Source organism: Barbus barbus, assembly GCF_936440315.1.
Source record: "Barbus barbus genome assembly, chromosome: 34".
NCBI lineage: Eukaryota > Metazoa > Chordata > Actinopteri > Cypriniformes > Cyprinidae > Barbus > Barbus barbus.
The window spans coordinates 28,543,298-28,570,649 of record NC_136762.1 but is presented as its reverse complement, the minus strand read 5'-3'; the positions used below and the strand labels follow the sequence as shown (position 1 = coordinate 28,570,649).

The window sequence follows — 27,352 nt, the reverse complement described above, 5'->3', positions numbered from 1 at the left end:
GTACAACTCAATCAGCAGCATTTGTTGCTTTTCAACTTTTTGGTTACACTTTATTTTGATAGCCTGCTTTAGCATTCTACTGACTATTAGTAACTTTACAACTACATGTCAACGAGCAGTTATTAGAGTATCAGTAGACCGTCTGATTAATATCTGCTGAGTTCGAAAGTCCACCAACAGACTATAAGTCACTTTGCAACTGTGTCAACTTATTCTACTAACCCTAACAAAAAGTAGAGACCCAGCTAACAGAATTTTGTTATAAGAATGTTCTCCAATTATTCAGTGTTGGTTCTGGGAACATAAAAAATGTCCAGTTTTCGTGACGTTAGAGGAACGTTTTAAAAGGTTTTGGATTTACAATTCAACATTCTAGGAACATTTGTAACATTCCAAGAACATAAAAATATCCAGTTTCCTGAATGTTAGTAGAATGTTATTTAAAGGTTAGTATGATGTTCCTGAAGCATTCTTTCAATTTTTGTTTAATTTATATATTTCGTTTTTCATTATCAACCCTGTGAAACTACAGCATACAAACAAAGTGCTGCTATAGTTATAGTGAATGAATTTCAAACCTATGTAATGCATATACAAATTTGAACTCCAGTTCTATTTAGACACCCACAGACATCAAGAACCAGCATATGAATTTCAACAATGAAAATCAACAAAATGCTTCATGCAATGCATGCTGCAATGCATGCTGGGTAACACCATTCTAAAAACTCCCATTGTGCTCTGCAGTATGAAAAATTGTCACCGCTGTTGACGATCGTATGATAACTGTTCATGTCTAAAAGCCTGAGCCAATAAAGTTTTTTTTATTTTGTATATTGAAACATAACGGTGGCATTTGTTTCATTATTTTTTTGTTTTGTTGTTCATTGATACCTGAATGTCGGTCAATAAACCAAAAAGAGAAACCACTTCATTCGTCATGAGTTATAAGCAGAAAGCGTAAGTTAATCTGCTAAGGCTTGAATCAGCAATGCAAAAAATGTTTGCTGTGAAACAATATTGAAACTGCTAAGAAGCAAATTACTTTGAATTTGTAAAAGGGCCAAGAGACCAACTAAAGCAAACGTGACCACAATTATGGTGGCATTGAGTGTTTTATTTTTATTTTTTGTTTTGTTTTTGTTTTTCAGTTGATTCCATCTAAGGCTGTGGCTGAAGTCAGATGTAATTCTTGTGTTTCTCTTTTCTTCAGTGATGTTGATTGTTAACAGCAGGTGTTCATCACTAATGCTCAATCATAATTTACTATATACATACGTAAGTCACTTAATTATCTCATTAACTCTTTGAGGACTTGGGATATGACTTGAAGACTTACTTGTGACTTGAAAGTGCCAACTCTGGTAATAACAAAAGCTGGCAATGCTGTTTGTGGAGTTGTTTAATCAGATCTTGAGAGATTTCATGTCTTTTATCTTCAGTTCATCGAAGGCTGTGGCTGAAGAAAGTAGTAGTTTGTGTTCTTATTTCTATTTCTTTCAGTGCTTGTTCACAGCAGGTGTTTGAATAATTGAAATAATGTTTCAGGAACATCATACTAACCTTTAAATAACATTTTACTAACACTAAGAAAACTGGATATTTTTATGTTCTTGGAATTTTACAAGTGAAGGGATATACTGCAAAGTATGGTGACCCATACTTGGAATTCGTGCTCTGCATTTAACCCATCCAAAGTGCGTGCACACACGCACACGCACGGAGCAGTGGGCAGCCATTTATGCTGTGGCGCCCGGGGAGCAGTTGAGGGTTTGGTGTCTTGCTCAAGGGCACCTCAGTCGTGGTATTGAGGGTGGAGAGAGCGCTGGACATTCCCTCCCCCCACCTACAATCCCTGCCGGCCCGAGACTCGAACCCACAACCTTTGGATTACAAGTCCGACTCTCTAACCATTAGGCCACGTTCCTAGAATATAGAATTTCAATTAAAAAAATAAGTTGAAAGAACGTTTGAGGAACATCATACATTTTAAAAACATTCCTCTAACGTCAAGAAAACTGGACATTTTTATCTTCCCACAACCAAAACTGAATTTTTGGAGAACGTTCTTGTAACAAAATTCTGTTAGCTGGGGAGGAGACAATGAAATTATAATAAGCAGCATGGAGGCTAGATCTGCACTAGCCTCTGAGCAATGTAGCAAATGTTTTGCAAATAGGCCTACAGTGACAATTGTGACCATGAGTATGCCTCTCTAGAGCATTTGAATTCATGACTCTGGATAGTGGAATAACAAGTTAGGAGTGATATCTAATAGGAAGGATGTCACATGAATCCTTATGAATTATGAAGATGATCTGCCCCCATCCCCAAATGGCTTGGACTGTAAAACCTATGGAGTGATTTAGCAATGAATGACGATGAAAAGTGAGGGCTCAGAGGCTACAGTGGATCTTTTTGGCTAAGTAAATGAGGAGTTAGCTTGACTGAAAATTATTGCTACATTGTGTCCTCCTTCAACACGGAAACCCCAAACAAATGAAGTCACGAAGTTTGCATCCGTATTTTATGCTAGAGGGAGGAATACAGGAATGGAAAGGATGTGCAGTAAAATGCTTTGCTTATGAGTCTTTCTTTTGCCTTGTTGCCATTATAAATCTGAGAGTAGCGTTAAAAGCCTCTAAATTCTAGTGTTCGAACTTCTGACACAAAAGAAATAGATGAAACTTTTATAGTGGCTGATGGCAAAAGGAGGCTACACACTCATGCTTTCCAAGCGTAGTTTGCTGAGGGTCACAGACAACAGATAATTAACTTGGAAAAAATCCACTTTGCTCTGCAGAACAATGCCACAATTGTACAGAGCTGAGGATGTAACCATATTTTGGCCTGTTATGGAATATTAAACAGCTTGTCTACATTTGGCTCCAACCTTTTGGATCAGTTAAATGTCTAGAATAGGCTAAAGAAAGGTCTCCACTAATCTCAGCCTCAAGCAACATACTCACAGACAATGTCAACAGACTGAAATCATCAGTTCCAATGTGACTAAGTACTACACTAAAATAAAGTGAATGTTTTTGTTGGAAAAGAAGCTTTCTCTTGAGAATCTGGTGTGACCCTCTTGATCAGTAATACTAGAAAACAAACATTTCCAGTAACTGCAGATCAGTCCTGCACATCAGCTTAAATGAATATGACTTGGCCATCCGGAAACATTTCATTTCTTCTCCTTTAACATTTCAGTGGTAGACCTACTTGAGTGTTTATGGACACCCTGAAGACATTCTTTGGAAAACTTCCTGATATAACACAGAACACATACAGTAGTTTCATCAATGATGGCAAGCTGTCCTGGTCTAAAGACAGCAAATCAGCCCCAAAACATCATACTGCCCCATCTGTGTTTCACCACTGGGATGGGGTGAGTGCAGAGGTTTTGTTGTAACCAAATATAAGGGTTCTCATTTACAGTCAAAGTTCTGTCTGCTCATTGGTCCACACAATGTTTTTTTCTCATTCACATGTTCTTAGGCACATTTGAGGTTGTTAGAAATGTTCTTCTTGTGGTGCTGTGGCCTCCTCTATGCTGCCCTGCCTGATTGTGAAGAAATCACACCAACTTTCCATTTCAAGAGAGGCTTCTAGATCCTTAGATGCTTTGCTCTGGGATTTTGCGACCTCCTAAAATGTTGTATGTTTTGCTCTTGGGGTTATTTTTGTTTGGACTAGCATGCCTAGGCAGAGAAACAGTGGTGTTAAATTTATGAAACGTTTCCATTTGAACAATATCTGCCTCATTGGTGTATATTCAACTGTTTTTTTTTGTTGTTGTTGTTGTTTTCGCTTTGAAAAGCATCTTTTTTTTTTCTTCTGGAAATCAACAGTGCGATGACAGGATTTTACGATGATGTCATCACTACCATGCTGATCAGAGCAGGCAGAGTACTCATATACTGTTTAAAGTCTTTCCATATGTTACATATATTTTTATTTTGGCTGTGTACTCACTCTGCTGGCTCTTGTGCAATTGAACAGGTTCAACCTTCATGCCTACTTAATTATCAGTGCAATATATCGTCAAATCATATTTTTTGTGAATGGCTTCTCAAGTTGTATTTATGACTGGGAACCTCTGGGATAATTTTGATACCCAAGTTTTCAAGTTGAGCCACAGGCTTTAAACATGGCATAGGACAGAACTATTGCTGTAGTGACTGTTAAGTTTTTACTAGGGCTGTCAACGTTAACACGTTAACGTATGTGATTAATCTAAAATATTATTTTAGTAATATTTTTTAACGCAAATTAATCGTTTGATAAGGTTTGACCCCAACTGCTTGCTGTCATCGCAGCGCACAAGGTATCTATCATTCATTGGTAATCTATCATTGCCTGCTTCCCAATGTGCACACCGTCCATCCTAAATTCTATGTGATATTAGTCATTTTTAGTACTATTTCGGGCAGATAGGGTGGATAGTATGCACATTGGGATGCAGGGATTGTGTGATTATTATGAGGCGTCAGGCTAGACAAAAGTGAAGCGAACACGGAGAGAGAGAGCGAGTGTGTCCGAGAGAGAGAGAGAGAGAGAGAGAAAGAGAGCGACAGTGCACGAGACATATGTGTAATCATATGTGATAAGGGTACAGTGAACCAGCGTTGCCAGGGTTGCGATTTTCCCGCACAATTGGGCTATTTTGAAAATACAGTCAATACAATGTACCGCAGCAGCCCAAAGTGTACACATGTTATCACAAAAGGAAGTTATTACAAACAATCAATGGTGGGTTAAAGTGAGTTCTGAGTAAAAGTGTACTATTAATCTCATAAATTGTCTTATGTAGCATGATGCTAATGTTAGCTCTAATGCACTTGCAGAACAGGTCCAATTGTTCTTCATAATGCATTTTATCATAATACTTCATGTAAGGTTTCAAGAAAATGTTTTGTTGTATTTATTTAGAAATACTTTTGATAATAGTTGGGTAAATGTATACTGGAATTGAAGCGATCGTGGCTTGGTAAATGTTTTATGCAGTATAAAGGCTGATAATGGCTGAAAAAAATACTAATAATAAGGATTATGTCTCATACCTAGCGGAAGTGTGAAAGGTTCCGTTTCCTTAAACTAGTTTGTCATGCATTTCTTCATTTCAACAGATTTACAGGTAAATCCCAGTATTTTAAATTTGCGATTAATCATGATTAATCACAGTCCATGACTGTGATTAATGCAATTAAAATTTTTAATCGATTGACAGCACTAATTTTTACACAGTAAAACAAAAGTTCGTTGAAATTCCAGGATCATCAGCAAGGTGACTTGCTATATAGCACAATCAGTGAATATAATAACTGATTACAGTTGGATAATACCCCCCCCCCAAAAAAAAAAAACACACACAATTATACTATAGAAATTCTACACTAATTTCTTCTGTCAGTTGCAGAGAAGGACATGAACTGACACTGCTGTGGAAGTATTTGAATGAGTGCTTTCTCAGACAGTACTATATTATGGTATCAGTTACAGTATCTCCAAATTAGGCTCATTGGAAAAACATGCTTCTTGCGGGCCTCCAAAAAATATCTACACTGAACAACAATTCAGTGCACCAGCTGAAATAAATACTAGTGCCAATAAAACACCAATAACTTATTGCTTTTCACACAAATTATGATTACAGAGGCAGATTATCCATTAATGACACTTATTTTTGCACAGTTCTTTGCACAGTGCTACTGTATGTTGTGACCTCATAATGCTTTTAACTAAAGCATTTGAACATTTTTATCACATAGTTCCATATGCTCAGTAGCTCACCTGGTATAGCACTGCACGGGTGTGAGTCCCATGAAACACAAGTCACAATGAAAGAGCTCAAAGAATTGTAGAAACAAGTTAAAGGGGTGTGGCTGCTTTGTTTGTGTCACATTTGCTTTAGTTAACACTACTGCTTAGATTCAGGGTAGGGTTTAGTGTAGTTGTGACACCTACAAAAACCAACAAGAAAAAGTTTCCATATTCATGTTCATCTGATTTGGAGAAAACAGAATGCTCTTTTAGTGCCACTCACTGTACAGTTTGCTCTAAAAGTGCCATTAAACATGCAAGAAGCAAAATAATGTCAAGAGAAAGTAACAGGAATGTTTATTCAAATGAGCCTGGAACAAAATGCTTCTAAACAGCACATAATAACAAAAAAGTACAATGGTCGCTTTATTTTTCAATCAGCCGGACATGTCCAAGTGGACAATTCTGGGCCAGAATAAGCTGTAAAATGGGCCAGACTTCATGATAAACGTTGGGCTATGTGACACTACCGAAAGTCTCCGCTAACACATCTGAACTCACAGAGGCTCAATAAATGTGGAATGCTCTTGGACTAACTGTGCCTAATTTCCTTTTGTTCATCATACGCTCAGATCTTTAGATGGACCTGTTGATCCATTCGTTTCTTAGTGCATCTAATCTTTACTAATATATCAATTAGAGCAACTGTCAGACGTGTGGATCAGATGCCCAGACAGGTGCGTCTGCCATTAGTTTATGATGCACTCCCCTGGTTTCCCGGTGTCAGACAGCAAACCGCCCTCAAGCACTGTGAGTACTGCTCAGGCAAGGCAACTCTTCCTGATGAACACGAAGACAGTCCAAGTGCAGCTGGAATTTATTACTGTCATCTCACTCTCCCTCTTTCCACAAAGCCCTGAGTGCATGAAGGTTATCGAAACATAACTCTACCCACTCACAAAAACTTACAAAGGAGGACAGAAGAAGAAGAAGAATATACTTTTTTGAATGGATGGTAGACAAAACCACCACTGAAAGTTTAAACTGGATGCCATATGTCAAATGATGTGATGTGTCAAAGACGAAACGTAGTATAGGTGAAAATGTTAGATGGGAGGGATTTTGAAGAACTTAAGGTTCAGTTATTGTGAAGTTATCACTGTTATTGTGACGTATTGTCCAATGCTTTTGAGTCTCCCTACCAAAAAAATGGTATTGCCATGGTTCTGGTAATGTCTGAAAAACAAACAAACAAACAAAGGTACTTTTTGTTGTTGTTGCTTGTGACAGCTTATTAGTATTGTCAGAAAAATAATGAATAGTATGTTAGGATCAGGTTTCCTGCTTTTGCTTGTCAGAGTAAACTGCTCTAATTGAAAATGTAAAAGTGTTAATTTTTCATCTGCACCACCCTGATCCACTAATTGACCATGCACCACACTGATCTATGCTCACTATGTTGCATGCCAAATGACCATCAGTTCTGCATAGACGCAGAAACCTGCACAAATTGTTCACATGCCACAGATATAGCTATTATACTAATCTAAAACAGGGCAGGTGGACACATTACAGCTAGACTGCAAATAGATTTTCACCAGCCAGTGCAACAATACTAGGCAAAATGAAAAGGAACTTCAGAACTTTGTATGGATGTATGTGGATGATGATTAATTAACTTCCACTGATTTCTGAGAATATTGAATAGTAATTTGTTATATAAGACAAGTTGTTTGGTACTGTTCACCATTCTAGCAGATAGTGGAAAGATGCCATCTCTTTGTCTTCATAAAAGATAAAAAATGTAATGCAGCTCTCTCTCTCCTGTGATGTCTGAAGGATTTCTTTCAAGCAAGACTTACAACAACTAGGCATGGTAACATTTGAAGATTATAATAGATTTATCAAGTATGAAATGATCAAGACAACAGCAAGCCTTCAATTTTCAAAGCATGTGGCCATCCAATCCATCTTGGGCTCAGGCATGCGTTTGTAGAGCTGGGTGCCAATCATGTGAATGACTGGTGTAAACACATTCCATATGAGAAAGAACCATTCATCAATGATTTCTTTTTGAATAAAAACACCATTTGAACAGAGTCCAAATGAGAGCCGGATTGTTAAAAGCAGCAGATAGAGGGAGTCAGAAGTACGGAGCAGAAGCAAAGCTTAATCCACACCCACAAGCCCCCTCCAACGCTTTTCCTGTCCTCACTGGAGCAGCTGGACAAGCCTGAAGATTTAATTTAAGAGAGCAGAGAATTCCGTGGCTCTCGTCCATGTAACTGACGGCAACTGCAGTGAACCGACTACAGCATCCTGGAATTCAAATGGCACGGAGGTCCAGTGAGATTATTGGAAGGATCTCAGGCCCAGTAATTTCCACTGACCTGTGGGCTTGAGATACCTCGTGAACCCTACAGCAAGTAAAAGGCCAGTTACCAAATTAAAGACACAAATTAAAGACATGCATAGTCCTTTCCTTTTTGCATGACAAAAAAAGACAGTTCTTCTGTTGGTCCAAAGATGACATCAACAACTGCATGCTGGCTCATTCGCTCTAGGACTCGACACTCAGTTAAATAGCCAGCATGAAATTTGGGTGAAAGCTGTTTCAGCTATGGACAGAAATATGTTATTGGCTGGCAGAGGATCTCTAGATCTTCATGTTCAGAACCGTGAAAATTTGCATTCTGGGTGCATTCCTATACTGCTAAAATAAGTCAAAATAATGCTGCACCTCACATTCTGTAGATATGATATGCTTTGGAAAAGATGTAGTTGAATCTGGTTAATAGGCAATTTAAGGTAACCTAGAGAGAGCTATGCAATTTATAGTTTGCAACCAGGAGATATTTTGCAGTGTTTTAGTAGCAAGTGGTGTTGCTACTAAATAAATCCAGCAATTTGTCAATCCACCTATATCCAGTGTCGCACTGTGTATTAATTTTTAAGCATAATCCAGCGAAATTGAGATAACAGTTAAACAGGTCTGATGTAGGATTTCACTATAGCAAGACTTACCTAAAACTTCGATGCAGCTCTACAAGCACTGGTTATTTCCTCAGGAAATGCAAATCTAGTTATCGATATGCTGTTGTTCTTCCCTTCATTGGATGTGAAAGTAAAATATTACCATATGTCTCCTACTGTGTCCAGTATCATTTTGGACGATTGTTCCTCCCAAAGGGAGCAGGTGTTTGTGCAGGAAAGAAAGTAATGCACTGCCATATGAACGGATCCAATTTACATGCGATTGCGAAACAATCCATTGTAACAAGTCTCATTGCCCCAGTGAGATTTTCTAAAACATGACTCATTTGTACTGAGTTTTCCCTTATTTTACAGAGGAAAAGCCATGTCTGCTACTGAAATAGTTTTTTTACTGCCCTGTTTACTGTTATTCACTTGAAAGTGTGACTGAATATCTCATAAACTATGACTATGTAGGATTATGGTAACTATTTTGGTGTTTGGTGAACATATACAACTTTAACATAACCTGCTTGCAAGCTGTATAATCGAAATAACTGGTGATAACCCAGCACTGACATCATGGCTTCATTTCCAGACATCATTTGTCACAAACAGAAATACATGCTTACGAAATGTTTATGTAGGTTTTATGACAGAGTGCACCGGGGTGAAAAGCCATCTGCTTCTGTCAAGTTTTGTTTCTCATGCGATTTCAGAAATGTACCACAAACACCTTCGATCTGCATCATCCCCCTAGGCAGAACATGAACATATCGCCCGCGGATGGTTTCACTGTGCAGTCTGAGCTGGCACAGACCGTTTGATCATTTACTTCTATTATTTATCACATCTCAAAGAACGGTATTGTGCAAATCAAAGTCAAAAATGTCAATGCAAGAGCCAACTGTGGCGGTCTGATGGCTCGCATATGTATGGGGTTTGTGCACGCTGAATACTTTTCTGACAAGTCAAGGCTGAGATATGATATGACCAATAAACAGAGCTCACATGAGCTCTCCACTCTTGCTCCTAACAGACTTCAAGGATATCAGAGTACTTTCGTGTTGACTCTAAATCAGAGGTGCCCAATGCTGTTCTTGAAGCTCAACCTTTCTGTTCAGTGCCAACACTGCTCTATCAAACCTGTCTGTGATTATTAAAGGCCCCTGGAGATCTTAATTGGCTGGTTCAGGTGTGTTTGAAATAGGGTTGGAGCTGAATTTTGCAGGAAGGTAGATCTCCAGGATCAGGCATCCTGGTTCTAGTACAGTGGTTTCCATCCTGAATCAGATCATCAGCTCATTAGTAGAGAGTCCAAGACCTGAAATGGCAGTGTTGCGGGGCTCCAGGAATGAGGTTAGGAATCACTGCACTAGAATGTGTGTGTACTGTACGGTCCTTACAGAACAATGCTGTTACAGGACCATGGTGCAGTTTTGGTATCAGATGGTAATACAGTGGTTCTTTGACCAACAAACATCAAAGTACTATTGTGGTAGCACCATGGTACATGTCCAAAAAACAAAGTATTTCTGCAGTAAATATGTTTTATCAGGATTTCTATGTATCCATGCTTGAACGGTGTGAGTAAGTCTTTGAATCTGTATTTGGGGAATAACCTCCTAACGTTTACATAACTGCTCTTTCCCCAACCTAATTTATTGCATCCAAATTGCATTGAGAAAAGAAGTCAAAATCTGAGACAATAAAGATCTGTTGCCTTCTTCCTCTCTTTTAATTATTTATTTATGTCCATGTTTCCTCTGTTATTTATTTCCAGCGTCACACATCTCTTCTTCAGTAAGGATGCATCTTTGTGATTTATGGCTGCATGTGTCACCGAAAGTGAACTAAGAAGAAATTACTTTTTGTTTTATGCTAAATCATACTCTAAAAGAAGAACGCTGTTATGATGATGACCACATTGTTGTGAACAGCGTTTTTTGGAACAGCGCTCCTCCAAAGCGGTTGCGCAAGACTGGTGAAACGGAACGCAATCTTCTGCATCTTGAAAATGTTCGCCTCTGAAAACGTAAACAGGCAAGCATCTCATGAGAAGTAAGAATGAACTCCAAGGACTTGTTTGCAAATTTTGCCTTCGAGCATATTATCCACACCTGGGGACGAGCACGGGAAGTGATGTGTGGCTCCTGGGAGAGTTGAAGGATGTCAATGTCAACTCGGCGACATGAGGATGGGCCATTATTCACAATCAGAGGCCAGAAGTGAGCAGTTTGAGGACAGGTCTGAGCCTGCTAATGAAAAGCACATGTGCTTCACAAGACTCTCTGGCTCTTCCCGGCTCATCTGCCTGGCCCACACCCTTCATTCTCTCTGTGTTCAGCCCTCGCTCCCTTTCAAGTCTGAAACAAACTGGCTCCTCTCACTGACACAACATAGAAAAACATATGGAAAGCAAAACCTGACATACTTTCTTAGGGTTGTGCTGCTCTGGTTTCTGTACATATCAAAACAAAGTCTGCTTTTGAGATCAAGTGACTAAATAAAATGCAGTTGCCTGTTTAGCCATTGCAGAATTAATTCAATAAATTCAATGTGAAAAGTCTTGTGAGCCAAATCTTTCCTCGTCTCCAATCTAGCCATGATGTTTATGAGATCGATCTCATGTGTAATGAAGAAAAATGTCCACGGTCTCATGATATGCAAGCTAACCGTTTGTGACAAGAAGTTGCCCAAAATTTGGGCAAAATAAGGCTTTTTGTGTGGGGTTGGCTGCGGCAAGGGATGCAGAATCCGCCTTTGCTTCAGACGCTGGGGTTAGCGGATGGATTCCAAAAGTCCTAAATTCAACAGCTCATCTCAGCAATGATGACAGGCCTTACAATTAGCTCTGTTTTACAAGGGCTCGCGTGAGCCAAGCTCGTGACTCACATCGCTCGTCTCAGCCATTACCTTGCTTTAATTAAACACCAGGTATCTTTTCGCAGTTGAGGTGTTCATAGGGGTGGCACTTTTTAAGAGATCCCAAGATTTACTGTGTAGAAGGAGACTTGGGTACAACTATAAACCGTGGTGTTGCACACAGCAAAACAAAAAGCCCAGTGTTATTAATTTGAGTCCACACTCAAGAGTGTTAAAAGTAACACTGAAGAGTGTCAAATAAACGCTGAAGCAGAGTTAAAGTTAATGAGATAATTAGTGATTAATTAAGTGATGATTGACCATTATTGAAGACACCTGATGTTAACAAGCAGAATCACCAAAGGAGAAAATCAAAAAATTGTATGTCACCATTATAGTAGTCAGTGTTTGCATTAGTTGGGCTCTTGACACTACATTTTTAACATTAGATTTTGTTTGGCTGGTGTAACTGAGTTATAACAGCCAGATGAGCAAAGAGCAGAAGTCATCAGGTGGAGATGCTTATGTTTTAACATAACGTCACTATTTGATGTTGTGATAAAAAAAAAACTTTCTGAAAAAGTATTTTCTTTAGGCACACATAGACATCAAGAATCAGTTTATGAGTCTCAACAATGGTGACAAACAGCATAAACAGATCAACTCTGAACATCACAAAACAAGCTACTAAAAAGCTACTGATTGTCTATAACTAGTGATGGCCGGATGAAGCCTCATGAAGCTTTCAGCTTTTCAGCCAAGTAGTTCACAAAAGAGTTAATTTCTGGAGGCTTCATTTGCTCACAATACCACCTGGTGGCCAAAGAGTGTAAAACAAGCAGATATATTACAGACAGAGGTGGATAATCCAGGGGTCAGTAAGTAAAAGTCATGCCATATGTTTATTCCACCCATGAACTCAGCAGCTGATTTCACCAGAGGAGGAACCAAGACATTCCTTTTCAAGTCACAAGCAAGTCTCAAGTCAAATCCCAGGTCCTCAAAGAGTTAAAGTTAATGAGATAATTAAGTGACTAATTAAATGATGATTGAGCATTAGTGATGAACACCTGTTGTTATTGAGAATTACAGATGAGCTGATGTTGATTTTGTTTTGGTTAAAATTATGCCACCATCATGGAGATCAGTGTTTGCTTTAGTTGGGCTCTTGACCCTTTTAATAATTCAAAGCAATCATTGCTGAATTAAAAGCTTACACAGATTTGTTTACACTTTCTGCTTATAAATCATTTCAATGAACATTATGAAGTTTTGTTGACTGGCATTCAGCTATTACTAAACTGTGAAAAAAGTCCTGTCAAACAAATGCCACCGTAATGTTTAAATATTGGGAAAAAAAGAAGAACTGTATCAGCTCAGGCTTTTAGGCATGAACACTTATCATATGATCCTCAACAGTGGTATCAATATTTTTTTCATACTGCTGTGCATGATGGGAGTTATTACTATGGTGTTACCCAGCATGCATTTCAGCATTTTGTTGATTGGCCTCCTCCCTCTTTTCTTTCTATTTCTTCCTATGGGGCTAATTAGCACCAGGGGCTAATCCGTGCGTGAGGCTGCCTCCACAAACGGTTACGGCCCATCCCTATCTTCCTTCCAACACTTCTATCCCATCTAAATCTCAGTTCACTTTATTCACAGCAGTCCCTCTACCTACCCCATCAAATGCAGCTGCTCTGGAACCACCTCCTGTACCTAACACCATCAAATCTCAGATCCTTGCAGGTGCGGACATTGATCTCTCATCTCTCCTCTTTCTGCTACCTCCCGCCGAAACCCACCGTCAAATAGATTGCGCAGATTTTTCCGTAACTTTAAAAAATCCAACTCCCAATCCATCCCACCCCCTCTCATTTTTTGAATTCACTATATCGTTCGGCCACTATACGGAAATGGTTTGCTCAGCTTTTCCCCATAGACGGTGCAAACTTAATGATTATATGACGATAATCGCAGAACTCGCGCTGTCTTATGGCGGAGCCCATTTTTACGTGTTGCTCAGTGGAATCAGTGCCCCTATTGGGGCACACTGGACTCTGATCTCAACAACAGAGTATTTTTTAGTTGTCGCAATATATTGTGCACAGTCTGCAGGTCAGTAGCTCACTTGACCATCTCATGCCCCCAAATGAATCCTGCTGTAATACCCTGCCCAGAACCGACGCAAGTTAAATCCATCAGCTACGTGCCTCATTCTACAACTATGAATCCAATATCGGATTCCAGGAGAGAATCTATCTCATTCTCCAGTAATCAGCAGGTATGCGGAAACTTCAACAGAGGAAGATGCGTGAGACAGCAATGCAAATACCTCCACGTCTGCACAGCAAAATCCCCAGTGTTAAATTAACACCGCCAAGTGTCTATATGTGTCCACACTACAGAGTGTTAAACGTAACACTGAAACAGTGTTAAAGTTAATGAGGTAATTAAGAGATTCATTGAGTGGTGATTGACCATTATTGAAGACACCTGATGTTAACGAGCAGAATCACCAAAGAAGAAAATCACAACTTTTATGTCACCATTATAGTGGTCAGTGTTTGCTTTAGTGGTGCTCTTGACCCTTACATTTTTAAAGTTAGATTTTGCTTTGCTGTTATAACAGAAATATAACAGACAGACAGACAAGCAAAGAGAAAAAGGAAAAATTATGTGCATATGTATGTATATATATATATATATGTGTGTGTGTATTGTTTTTTTTAGATCTCTGAGCTCCTTTAGAGCCAAATCTCTGATTTAGATCATTGTTGATTATAGCAGTCTTGTGATTCATTAGCATAGGATTACCAGCATTTTCAATACAAGCCGAGGGATTTCTAAAAGTTGTTTGTTCAAAAATCTTTGAAAAGAGTCAATTGTTTAGACACACAAACATCAAGAATCAACCTGTGAATCTCAACAACGGTGACAATCAAAAAAGCATGTTGCAGTGCATTCTGGGTGCCACCAATCAATTTCATCCATGGCTCCCATGATGCATTGCGGCGTGAATAAATTATTAGCAGAATTTTCTTAGTAATTTCCTTTATTTTTACCATTATTATTATTTAGTAATTTTTTTGTGACTTTTAGTAGCTTGTTTTCTAATGTTTAGAGTTGATCTGTTTATGCTGTTTGTCACCGTTGTTGAGATTCATACACTGATTCTTGATATCTGTGTGTGTCTAAAATAAGCTTTTTGTTTTTTTATTACCAGAACAACTTTCAAGGACCCCTTTTAATTATTGAATACTGTAGAATCACAGGATTTGTATAATCAACAAGGTAAATCTGACTGTTTTAGATTCTGAATGAGCTTGGCAATATAGATCAAATGATCGTTATGTAAAAACATTACCAACATCACATGACCTCTTTTTACCTTTTGTTTGTCTCTCTGCTGTAACTCAGTTACAGTATCCAAACAAAATCTGTCTTCAAAAATGTAAGGGTCAAGAGCCCAACTAAAGCAAACGCTGACCACTATAATGGTGACACAGAAATTGTGATTTTCATCTTTGCTGATTCTGCTCGTTAACATCAGGTGTCTTCAGTAATGGTCAATCGTCGCTCAATGAATCTCTTAATTACCTCATAAACTTTAACACTGCTTCTGTGTTACTTTTAACACTAGTGTGGACACATATAGACACTCAGCAGTGTTAATTTAACACTGGGGATTTTGCTGTGTGTAGTTATTGTGGCGGGGCTCATGTCCGTACAGTATGTCCTGTCATGAAAGCTACCAATAAAAAATCTAGAAACTGCTTATCGACTTTATAACTTTCACATCACCCAGACACAAACTTCACCAGTTATCTATTGTCTGGCCTCAAACAGGGCTTTAATCCTGGCACTACATGCCCGCTCTCACATAACATAATTTGTAACAATCTCCAGTCCGCACTCGCAGAGCCAGATACAGTAGATAATCTAATCAAAAAAGAAGTCAAATCAGGTTTTATGATCGGACCCTTCAGCCTCATAGCCCTTGAGGAATATTATCTACACTACCACGATATACACTGAACAAAATTATAAACGCAACACTTTTGTTTTTGCCCCCATTTTTCATGAGCTGAACTCAAAGATCTAAGACTTTTTCTATGTACACAAAAGGCCTATTTCTCTCAAATATTGTTCACAAATCTATGTTAGTGAGCACTTCTCCTTTGCCGAGATAATCCATCCACCTCACAGGTGTGGCATATCAAGATGCTGATTAGACAGCATGATTATCGCACAGGTGTGCTTTAGGCTGGCCACAATAGAAGCCCACTTAAAAATATGCAGTTTTACTGTATTGTGGGGGTCTGGGGTGGGTCCGAAAACGAGTCAGTATCTGGTGTGACCACCATTTTCTTCCCGCAGTGCAACACATCTCCTTCGCATAGAGTTGATCAGGTTGTTGATTGTGGCCTGTGGAATGTTGGTCCACTCCTCTTCAATGGCTGTGCGAAGTTGCTGGATATTGGCAGGAACTGGAACCACTGTAAGCGCCGATCGCCGATCCAGAGCATCCCAATCATGCTCAATGGGTGACATGTCTGGTGAGTATGCTGGCCATGCAAGAACTGGGATGTTTTCAGCTTCCAGGAATTGTGTACAGATCCTTGCAACATGGGGCCGTGCATTATCATGCTGCAACATGAGGTGATGGTCGTGGATGAATGGCGCAACAATGGGCCTCAGGATCTCGTAACGGTATCTCTGTGCATTCAAAATGCCATCAATAAAATGCACCTGTTTTCGTTGTCCATAACATACGCATGCCCATACCATAACCCCACCACCACCATGGGCCACTCGATCCACAACGTTGACATCAGCAAACTGCTCACCCACACGACGCCTGTCTGCCATCTGCCCTGTACAGTGAAAACCGGGATTCATCTGTGAAGAGAACACCTCTCCAAAGTGCCAGACGCCATCAAATGTGAGCATTTGCCCACACAAGTCGGTTACGATGACGAACTGCAGACGGTTTCTGACAGTTTGTGCAGAAATTCTTTGATTATGCAAAACGATTGTTGCAGCAGCTGTTCGGGTGGCTGGTTTCAGACGATCTTGGAGACGATTGTGAAGATGTGGATGTGGAGGTCCTGGGCTGGTGTGGTTACACGTGGTCTGCGGTTGTGAGGCAGGTTGGATGTACTGCCAAATTCTCTGAAACGCCTTTGGAGACGGCTTATGGTAGAGAAATGAACATTCAATTCACGGGCAACAGCTATGGTGTACATTCCTGCAGTCTGCATGCCAATTGCACGCTCCCTCAAAACTTGCGAGATCTGTGGCATTGTGCTGTGTGATAAAACTGTACATTTTAGAGTGGCCTTTTATTGTGACCAGTCTAAGGCACACCTGTGCAATAATCATGCTGTCTAATCAGCATCTTTATATGCCACACCTGTGAAGTGGATGGATTATCTCGGCAAAGGAGAAGTGCTCACTAACACAGATTGAGACAGATTTGTGAACAATATTTGAGAGAAATAGGCCTTTTGTGTACATAGAAAAAGTCCTAGATCTTTTTAAAAAAAAGTGTTGCGTTTATAATTTTGTTCAGTGTAGATCAAGTGATCGCCATGATAAAAAATGTAGGTCGCGGCGTGTGGCTGGCTAAATTAGACATCAATTCTGCCTTCAAAGTGATGCCTATCCACCCAGATTCTTGTCATTTATTTGGGATCTGCTGGCGCGGGATGTTTTATTTCTCAGTACGCCTAACTTTCGGATGTAAAAGCAGCCCAAAAATTTGACTACCACTACCATGATATACACTGAACAAAATTATAAATACAACACTTTTGTTTTTGCCCCCATTTTTCATGAGCTGAACTCAAAGATCTAAGACTTTTTCTATGTAGGGTTAGGGTTAGTGTTTATAAAAAAAAAAAAAAAAAAAAAAGTGAAGTGACATTCAGCCAAGTATGGTGACCCATTCTCGGAATTCGTGCTCTGCATTTAACCCATCCAACGTGCACACACACAGCAGTGAACACACACACACCGTGAACACACACCCGGAGCAGTGGGCAGCCATTTTATGCTGCAGCGCCCGGGGAGCAGTTGGGGGTTCGGTGCCTTGCTCAAGGGCACCTCAGTCGTGGTATTGAGCGCTGGACATTCACTCCCCCCACCTACAATTCCTGCCGGCCCGAGACTCGAACCTGCAACCTTTGGATTACAAGTCCGACTCTCTAACCATTAGGCCACGACTTCCCCATTTGACACTCTTTTGACACTCTTTTTATTTGACACTCTTCAGTGTTACTTTTAACACTCTTGAGTGTGGACTCAAATAAACTCCCGGGAGAGTTAATTTAACACTGGGCTTTTTGCTGTGTGCTATCAGGCATTTGAATCATATACACATACTTTGCCTTTTGATAGTAATTACTATGACATTATAAAATGGTTATGACTTCTAACAGTAGAGCAGATGGCTAGGGGAACAAAGGGCTGAAAAAGCAAGACATTTTGAAAGGATTGAGCTGGGAGATCATCTAGCAACTAATTAAGTTAATTGACAATAGGTCTATAACATGATTAGCTGTAAAAGGCATGTCTTAGAGAGGCAGAGTCTCTCAGAAGTATAGATGGGCAGAGGCTCTCCAATCTGTGAAAGAGTGCGTAAAAAGATTGGTGAATACTTTAAAAACAACGTTCTTCAACATTAAATTGCAAAGGCTTTGCAAATCTCATCATCAAAAGATAAGATTCAGAGAAGCTTGAGAAATCTCTGTGCGTAACGGACAAGGCCGAAGGCCTTTGTTGGATACCCATGGTCTTCAGGCCCTCAGACACCACTGCATCACTTATCAGCATGACTCTGTCATTTAAATTACTAAACGAGACCAGGAATACTTCCAGAAACTACTGTCGATAAACACAATCCGCCATGCCATCTGCATGGTCCAGAAGCGCAGTCGTGTCCTGTGGGCCAAGGCTCATTTAAAATGGACTGTTTCAAAGTGAAAAAGTGTTCTATATTCAGACGAGTCCAAATTTGGCATTCTTGTTGGAAATCACGGACGCCGTGTCCTCTGGGCTAAAGAGGAGTGAGACCTTCCAGCATGTCATCAGTGTTCAGTTCAAAAGCCAGCATCTCTGATGGTATGGGGGTGTATAAGTGCATACGGTATGGGCAGCTTGCATGTTATGGAAGGCACTATGAATGCTGAAAGGTACATAAAGGTTTTAGAGCAACATATGCGGCCCTCCAGATAACGTGTATTTCAGGGAAGACCTTGTGTATTTCAGCAGGACAATGCAAAAACACATACTGCAGCTATTACAACAGCATGGCTTCGTAGTAGAAGAGTTCAGGAGCTGAATTGGGCTGCCTGCACTGTAAAACCCAACAAGTTAGGGTGACTCAAACTGTTTGAGTAAACAAATTCCCTTTGGTTTAAACCATGTAAGTGTTAAAACTTGCAGTTAAGTAATTGAGTGATTAATTAAGTGCTGATTGAGCATTAGTGATGAACACCTGCTGTTAACAAACAGAATCACTGAAGAAAAGAGAAACGCCATGGCCTTAGATGAACTAAATAAACTGAATAGACTGAAAGAAAATACATTAAATCTCTCAAAATCTGATTAAACAACCCCATAAACCACATCACCAGCTCCACTTTTACATTTGAAGTAACCATGTTAGAGATCAGTGTCTGCTTTAGTTGGGCTCTTGACCCTTGAGTTTTTATATTCCTTCTTTTTCTCTGGCTGTTGTAAGCAAGTGTTCCTCAAACATATTTGTTGCAACTTAAAAGTCCAAAGAAAATGATCAGTTGTTGGTTGTTATATATTTATAATGACAATCATCTGTTAGTGAACTGATCTCATTGAGAATGAACATAGACTCATTGTGTATCTAATCTCTGCTTAAATGGATGTTGTATTGATTATAGAGAAAGTGATTCTGTGACAGTCAGTTAATATAGAGAACTTTCCAAACAGTTTGTCCACAAAAAAAGTTTTAATCGATGGTATCAGATGGACTCACACAGACATCAAGAGTCAGCTTATGAACCTCAACAATGGTGACCATTAAAAAAAGCCACTGATGAGTTTTGTCCTATGCTAGTACCCAGCATGCATTGCAACATGATTATTATTTTATTTCTATTTTTAAATGGTCACCATGGTTGAGGTTCATAAGCTGATTCTTAATGTCTGTGAGTCGAATTGTTGCCTTAGATTAAAACTTTTTTTGTGGACAAACTGTCTGGAAAATCCTTTTTATTAAAAGACTTCCACGGAACCGTTGGCTCTTAGAATCACTTTCACTACAATCAATACAACATTCATTTAAGCAGCGATTAGTCATTTAACCAGAGATTAGACTGTGTCTACTCTCTGCTTAAATGGATGTTTAGTCTATGTTCACACATAAGACTCAATCCCCCGGTTTCACAGACAGGGCTTAAGCCTAGTCCTAGACTAAAATGTAAGTCTGAGCTGTTTCAACTGAAAGAAACTTGCATTGACTGATCTTAAAATAAATCAGTGCCTTTGTTTTGTCTCAAGATGTACACCAGTAATGTTTTTTCTAAGACACGTTTATAAAAAGTACTTAAATGTCTTAATTGAACTAAGGCCTAATCCTGGCTTAGGCTAAGCCCTGTCTATGAAACCGGGCCATTGTCTTGAACAATGAGATCAGCTCATTAATAGATGATTGTCACTATAAATATGTAATAATCAACTACTGACAATTTTTTCTGGGCTTTTGAGCTGCAACAAATATGCTCGAGGAACACATGCGTACAACAGCCAGAGAAGAAAGAAATAAACTCAAGGGTCAAGAGCCCAACTAAAGCAGACACTGATCTCTAACATGGTTACTTCAAATGAAAATAAATCAACATCTAAACCTTAGTTAATTCTCAATAAGATCTTCTGTAGATGTCTGACAGAAATAAAGTCAGTCTGGTTATTAATAAGTGGAGCTGGTGATGCTGTTTGTGGGGTTGTTTAGATCTTGAGATTTAATGTATTTTATTTCAGTTGATTTCAGTTAGTTGTTCTTGTGTTTCTGTTTTCTGTCAGTGATTCTGGTTATTAACAGCAGGTGTTCATCACTAATGCTCAATCAGCACTTAATTAATCACTTAATTACTTAGTGAACTCAACTGAAATAAGTTCAGAGTACTTATAATTGTTAGTTTTAAGAAACTTAAATGGTTTAAGGTAATAAGTTTCCTCAAACGGTTTGAGTTAACCTAACTTGGGTTTTTAAGGCAATTGGTTTTTTCAAACAGTTTGAGTTACCGTGACTTGTCGGATATATCTTCTTTTAGTGAACTCAACTGAAATAAGTTCAGAGCACTCATAATTGTTAGTTTTACAAAACATAAATGGTTTAATGTAATTAGTTTCATCAAACGGTTTGAGTTAGCTTAACTTGTCGGGTTTTTAAGGCAATCAGTTTACTCAAACAGTTTGAGTCACCCTAACTTGTTGGGTTTTACAGTGTGCAGTCCAGATCTTTCACCTACAGAGAACATCTGGCGCATCATTAAACGAAAAATACGTCAAAGATGACCACGAACTCTTCAGCAGCTGGAAACCTATATCAGGCAAGAATGGGACCAAATTCCAACACCAAAACTCCAGAAACTCATAACCTCGATGCCCAGACATCTTCAAGCCGTTTTGAAAAGGAGATGCTACACCATGGGAAATATGCCCCCGTCCCATCTATTTTGAGACCTGTAGCAGGCATCAATTTTTCAATTTTGTGCATAAAATTTTTAAAATTTCTCAGTTTAAACATTTGTTGTGTTATCTATGTTCTATTATGAATAAAATGTTGGCTCATGTGATTTGAAATTCTTTTAGTTTTCATTTTATTCAAATTTAAAAAATGTCCCAACAGTTCCAGAATTCGGGTTGTAGTTTTACTGAAAAAATAGGTTATTATATCAGAGCTATAAGTAGAAAAAAAAATACAGTTGTGTGCCATAAAAAAGAAAGAAAAGAAGAAGATGATGATGAAGAAAAAGCATTAACAGCGAGAAACGTTAACAGCTTTAGCCAAATGATGTTTAATTAACAAAGTTCGGGAGGAGCACGTCAGATACTTAGCCTAATTAGACACAAGTGGCACGTAATCAAGTTCATCAGTACAGGGATATAAATACAGCCGTCATACCTCCATTCATTTGACGATTACTCAGCATCCCTCCACCACCCCTTCTCCTCCATTTTCCATTCAGTTCTCACCACATGGGGGGTACTCTGGGTTCGGGCAGTTCCCGAGCACAGAGCCCTTCCCCAGGACAGCACGCCAATAACGTATTACCATACTCGCCAAATACGCATTACGTTTATCGTGCTAAATATATGTAAGTGTGAACTCGTGAAAGTGGCTTTCAGTGTATTCAAGGAAAACATTTTATCAGTGGCACTTTCTACAAATAGAAGTCTAAATGCTAAAATGCTAAAATAAAAGTAATAAATATATTTAAGAAAATGCTGATAGTCCACCAGAATAAAGTAATTATGGCGTTTAAATTTAGAGAGCATGGGATTTGTCTGCTGTCATTGTGGGTTGTTAGTTGGTGGTCAAGGTCACTGCATACCAGAAACAAAATCCAGTTGTATGATCTCATAAATAAACTGTGTTCATCAAATAAATCACCAATCCTATTACTTCATGTAAACACTCAGAACCCAAGACATTGCTTGAGTCATGCTCTACACCAGGGGTCAGCTAACTTGCTCCTGGAGGGCCAATGTCCTACAGAGTTTAGCTCCAACCCTAATTAAACACATCTGAACCAGCTAATCAAGTTCTTGCTTGGTATACTTGAAACTTCAAGGCAGGTGTGTTGAGGCAAGTTGGCGCTAAACTCTGCAGGACACCGGCCCTCCAGGATCGAGTGTGGTGACCCCTGCTCTACACTATAGTGTTCTATAATAACGATCAAACTAATTTGTTATTATTTTGTGTGGAATGATCTACACCCATTTATTTTCATTGTTACTGTTGAAATGCACATTTGCTTTGTCCATATGGATGCGATTTGCAGTGTGTAATCTTCTCAGATTCATCTGTGGATGGAGGCACAATCTGACCAATCGAATATCAGTAAATGTATTTTAATACTGCAGTCATAACTATAGTTTCGAGTTGCCTGGCTGCATGTGTCTCCTTACGATGGAACATTCTAAAACAACGTTAACGTAGTTACGTTTTTTTTGTTCTCTGTTTGGGAACACGTGAAAAATGTGAGCAATAGAATTGAAGTATAGTAGCATGCATAAGAGTACTACACTCTCGTGCTTAGATCGAAGTGTCATCTGTTTAAAGCTAGGATAATGACTGAATAAATTAACACACGAGGGGCAGGGAGTGTGTGCAGCTAGGTGGTCAATGAATGAACGGCTGATAGAATTCTGTGCAAATCTGCGTGTCTTTCTGCAGAGCTCTGCTGGCACAGATAGTGCACGGCCTGAAAGAAATACAGGAACACACAGCCACGAGCCATTCTGAATCTAGCCAACTGAACTGCATGGACCGATCCTATTCAGATGCTGCCTTACAGCCAATCTAATCTCAAATACGTTCATTCGTCTTATCTGCAGACTGCGTTCATGCTAGGTCGTGTGTTGCGCATCAGCTAGATGCGAGGCCTGAGGTCTGAATCCGTCTGCTTCCCCTCAGAACTGCTAAGTATTTTTACCTCAAAGATGAAAAGCAAAAGATTAGACAATTATCTCCTGCTTCGCTCCAACAATCACAGCCAAAGACAACTTCCAATGAAAATGTGATATCGGGGAGTTTATAAGCTCTTTCAGAGTGAAAAGGTCTTTCTCAGAGGAGACAGTGAGCTGCTCCAAAGTTTATCGAGTCTGGCTACATTTGTTTAATTTCTTATCTGTCCAAACATGTCGCTGGAATCCGCGCTGCTTTAGGAAATTAAATTATACCCGAACAGTGCTAATGCACCAATAGTGCTCGATTTGACAGAGAAAGCAACAATATTTATATTATGCTATCAGAATGGGTCCAGTTGCACTTGGTAGGCACCGAGATTTCCACTTATTGTATTGCCTGTGTTCCAATAACACATTCAGCACTGCTGCCCCATTGTTTGAGTAGCACTGATGTAAGTTTACACTCATTAAATCAGCTCGTGGACAAGGGTGCTGGGATGAAAACAATCAGGTCGCCCACTCATTTCACCGAAAGAGGATATTCCATGGCAAAACCTGGTTAGACGGTGGATGTAAAACTGGAAATTGGAGAACTGTGGCAATATTCTCTTTTTTCACACCAGAGATTCTAGTATGCATATACTGATGAACTCTGGGCACTGGAATTAATGCTCTATTGAGATTTCTTATTTGAATCATTGCCAAAATTCTCAGTGGACTTATCTGGTCTAGGAGGTTTTCCATCAAGGGGAAAACTTGCTTTTTGGTAATTGTTTGTTTGAGTGAATATTTTCCAGTTCCAATTCATCAGTATAATTTTTCATAATACTGGTAGCATTTGTTTGGTTTTGTTTTCAAAATAAATGAACACTTTTTTAAATTAAGGAATTGTTACAAAAGATTTATATTTCAAATAAATGTTGTTCTTTTGAACTTTGTATTCATCTGTGAATCCTGTAAAAATAAATCGTGTCACGGTTTCCATAAAAACATTCAGCAGCACAATTGTTTTCAACATTGACAATAATCAGAAATGTTTCTTGAGCAGCAAATCAGCATATTAGAATGATTTCTGAAGGATCATGTGACATTGAAGACTGGAGTAATGATGCTGAAAATTCAGCTTTGATCAAAGGAATCAATTACATATTAATATATTCACACAGAAACCCCCCTTTTCTTTGAAGGTTAGTGATACAAATTTCATGACATTACACTGGCATGCTACATTTTATATTTGTAATTGCTGTGAAAAAAGAACATATTTCTTTTAAATTGTTATTGATTTGATAATTAAATATATGCATGCAAATGAATGTACTTGTATGGATGACCTTGAAGAGCTCTTACCAGCTCCATAACCTCCAGCCCCTAAAGCTCCTGTCTGAGTCCCAGCAGCACCTCCATATCCTCCTGCTGAACAAGAGATCGCTTCATTAGCATCTGTCTCATGCTTATAACACATCTTATCTGTGTCCGCTCGAGGAGCACACATTACACATTAAATGCTGTCAACTTCCTCACAGCATTTGCACATGGTGAGATGTGTGACAAGTGGACTTTGACTTTTATGGCAGTTTTATAAGTAACGGCAGCTCACTCTTACTGACACAGCCTGCCAGCAAACACATGCAACTTGACTGTAGCTCCCAAGTTTGAGAAAGGATAACAAGACTGGACTGAAATAAAAGTCCATAGATTGGACTTGAAAAAAAAGAAGCTATTTAACATTTGCCTCATTTGTAGTGTTAAATTTATGAGTGACAACTTGCCCCAATTGACCCCCCCACCCTAAAAAAAAAGCAAAACAAAAAAACAAAGCAATTCAACTGTTCATCGTTTACTCTTGCCTTAATATAGATATATCCATGTGGTTTTACAGTGAATTTTAATTTAAAGGACAGAATTCAGAAAAAACAATTTTATAATTTAAGGGGGTTTGGAACAAGGTGCTTCTACTGCAGCCAAACGAATTCATGAATCTGGCTGATTGATCGTTGGGTTGTTTGTATGGTTGGCTGGTTGATTGAATGAATGAATAGATGAGTAAAGGAGCAGATGATAAATAAGTCAATGAGGTCTGAAGGATGGGAAACAATACATGATTCTGGTCTCAGTGGTCTCAAATCACTTCTAGAGTGTTTATAGTCAAAGTAAAATGATCTTACCTGCTGCTTTTGCTGCTTTGTATTGGGACGTCCCAACACCTGTTAAAACCAGTATGAGTTAGAGCACTGCCACTGCAGATGAGTTCATATCTTTTCAAGTGTAAGATGAAGATGGCTCAGCTTTACTCTCAGACACCACAAAGCGTGTGAAATGCATCTAGTCTTTCGAAGACTTTCAAGAGTTTTATTTGAGACTCCTAGTAGCAAGTAAACAACATATTCACTTTCAAGCGTGCATAACATGAGTAGCATTAAATGTTGTATTTGAAATCCATTCCGTGAGCTCTGATTGAAATCAACCACCATGGCCAGTGCCATTTCTTCGTTTGGTATAAATGAAAGCAGTGAGAGGATCATGGCTGTTATTGGTTATACCTGGGTAAAGTCCAGCACCTGGTAGCAATCCAGCACCTCCTGGTCCTGCTCCAGCTGAACCTTGTGGCACATACACTCCTGAAACAGAAAAACACACGTCGTCAGGATCTGTCTTTCATGTTTCCCAACCCTGACCTTAACAGACACGCAAGGAGAAGAATTCAGACAAAAGGCTTGTCTCTGAGGAAATCTGATTCTGGCCTTGAAAGACATTTATCTGGGCATCTAGCTGATGTCAGTCAGTCCTCACGAGTTCAGGAATCGCACACGGACTTCAAGTGAAGTCTTTGAAATGAACTCATTTTCATTTCATATTTTTTTTCTATTTTTTTCTTCCCTGACAAAACAGGATGCTTTAAAGCACTAATACAACAGAATGGGTTGGTGTTATGTGTCAAACTGATGCTTTGTCATTCTTGTGCTGCTACAGAGGATGATAGAAGATGTAATTGTAGCACAAGCCTTATAAACCAGCTAAATGCGTGATATTTTATGTTTATGCATTAAGCAGATGCATTTCTCCAAAGCCACTTACAAAAGAGGAATGAAGCAATTCGTCAAAGAGCCAACAATATTTGTATGCAATGTCAGGATCATTAGACAATTAGATTAGAAAGCAAGCTAGAGAAGAGGAGAAATGGAGAGAAAAACAGAGTGCATGTGTGTAAGCTGGTTAACTACTTGTGGAAAGAGCTTTTTCCTGGAAGCTTTGTCCTTATTTTCATCGGCAGTATACTAAATGTTTACAAACTAAATGCTATGCACAGTCAACTTAATCACAAACTTATTTTGATTGAGAAACACATTTTTAAACGGAACTAATCAAGTGCTTCGTAAATGAGAGATCACAAACCCCTAGAGGTTCTTGATGGAACTGCATCCCTGTCAAAAACAAATACAGCCTTTACCTGAAAATACAGGTCCTTCTCAAAAAATTAGCATATTGTGATAAAGTTCATTATTTTCTGTAATGTACTGATAAACATTAGACTTTCATATATTTTAGATTCATTACAACACAACTGAAGTAGTTCAAGCCTTTTATTGTTTTAATATTGATGATTTTGGCATACAGCTCATGAAAACCCAAAATTCCTATCTCAAAACATTTGCATATCATGAAAAGGTTCTCTAAACGAGCTATTAACCTAATCATCTGAATCAACTAATTAACTCTAAACACCTGCAAAAGATTCCTGAGGCTTTTAAAAACTCCCAGCCTGGTTCATTACTCAAAACCGCAATCATGGGTAAGACTGCCGACCTGACTGCTGTCCAGAAGGCCATCATTGACACCCTCAAGCAAGAGGGTAAGACACAGAAAGAAATTTCTGAACGAATAGGCTGTTCCCAGAGTGCTGTATCAAGGCACCTCAGTGGGAAGTCTGTGGGAAGGAAAAAGTGTGGCAGAAAACGCAGCACAACGAGAAGAGGTGACCGGACCCTGAGGAAGATTGTGGAGAAGGACCGATTCCAGACCTTGGGGGACCTGCGGAAGCAGTGGACTGAGTCTGGAGTAGAAACATCCAGAGCCA

The 27,352-nt window shown here is 39.1% G+C and overlaps 1 protein-coding gene across 1 annotated transcript in view; it reads right to left on the bottom strand.

Moving 5' to 3' along the window:
• The window catches only part of LOC306854157 (uncharacterized protein), a 54,791-nt gene that overhangs the window by 13,279 nt on the left and 14,160 nt on the right, over window positions 1–27,352 (bottom strand). The window contains exons 2-4 of the mRNA XM_079391975.1: window positions 25,818–25,895; window positions 25,443–25,481; window positions 24,625–24,690 (exon numbers count right to left, since the gene is read on the bottom strand). Of these exons, the coding sequence (XP_079248101.1) occupies window positions 24,625–24,690; window positions 25,443–25,481; window positions 25,818–25,895 (183 nt within the window). The remainder of the gene's footprint in view (window positions 1–24,624; window positions 24,691–25,442; window positions 25,482–25,817; window positions 25,896–27,352) is intronic.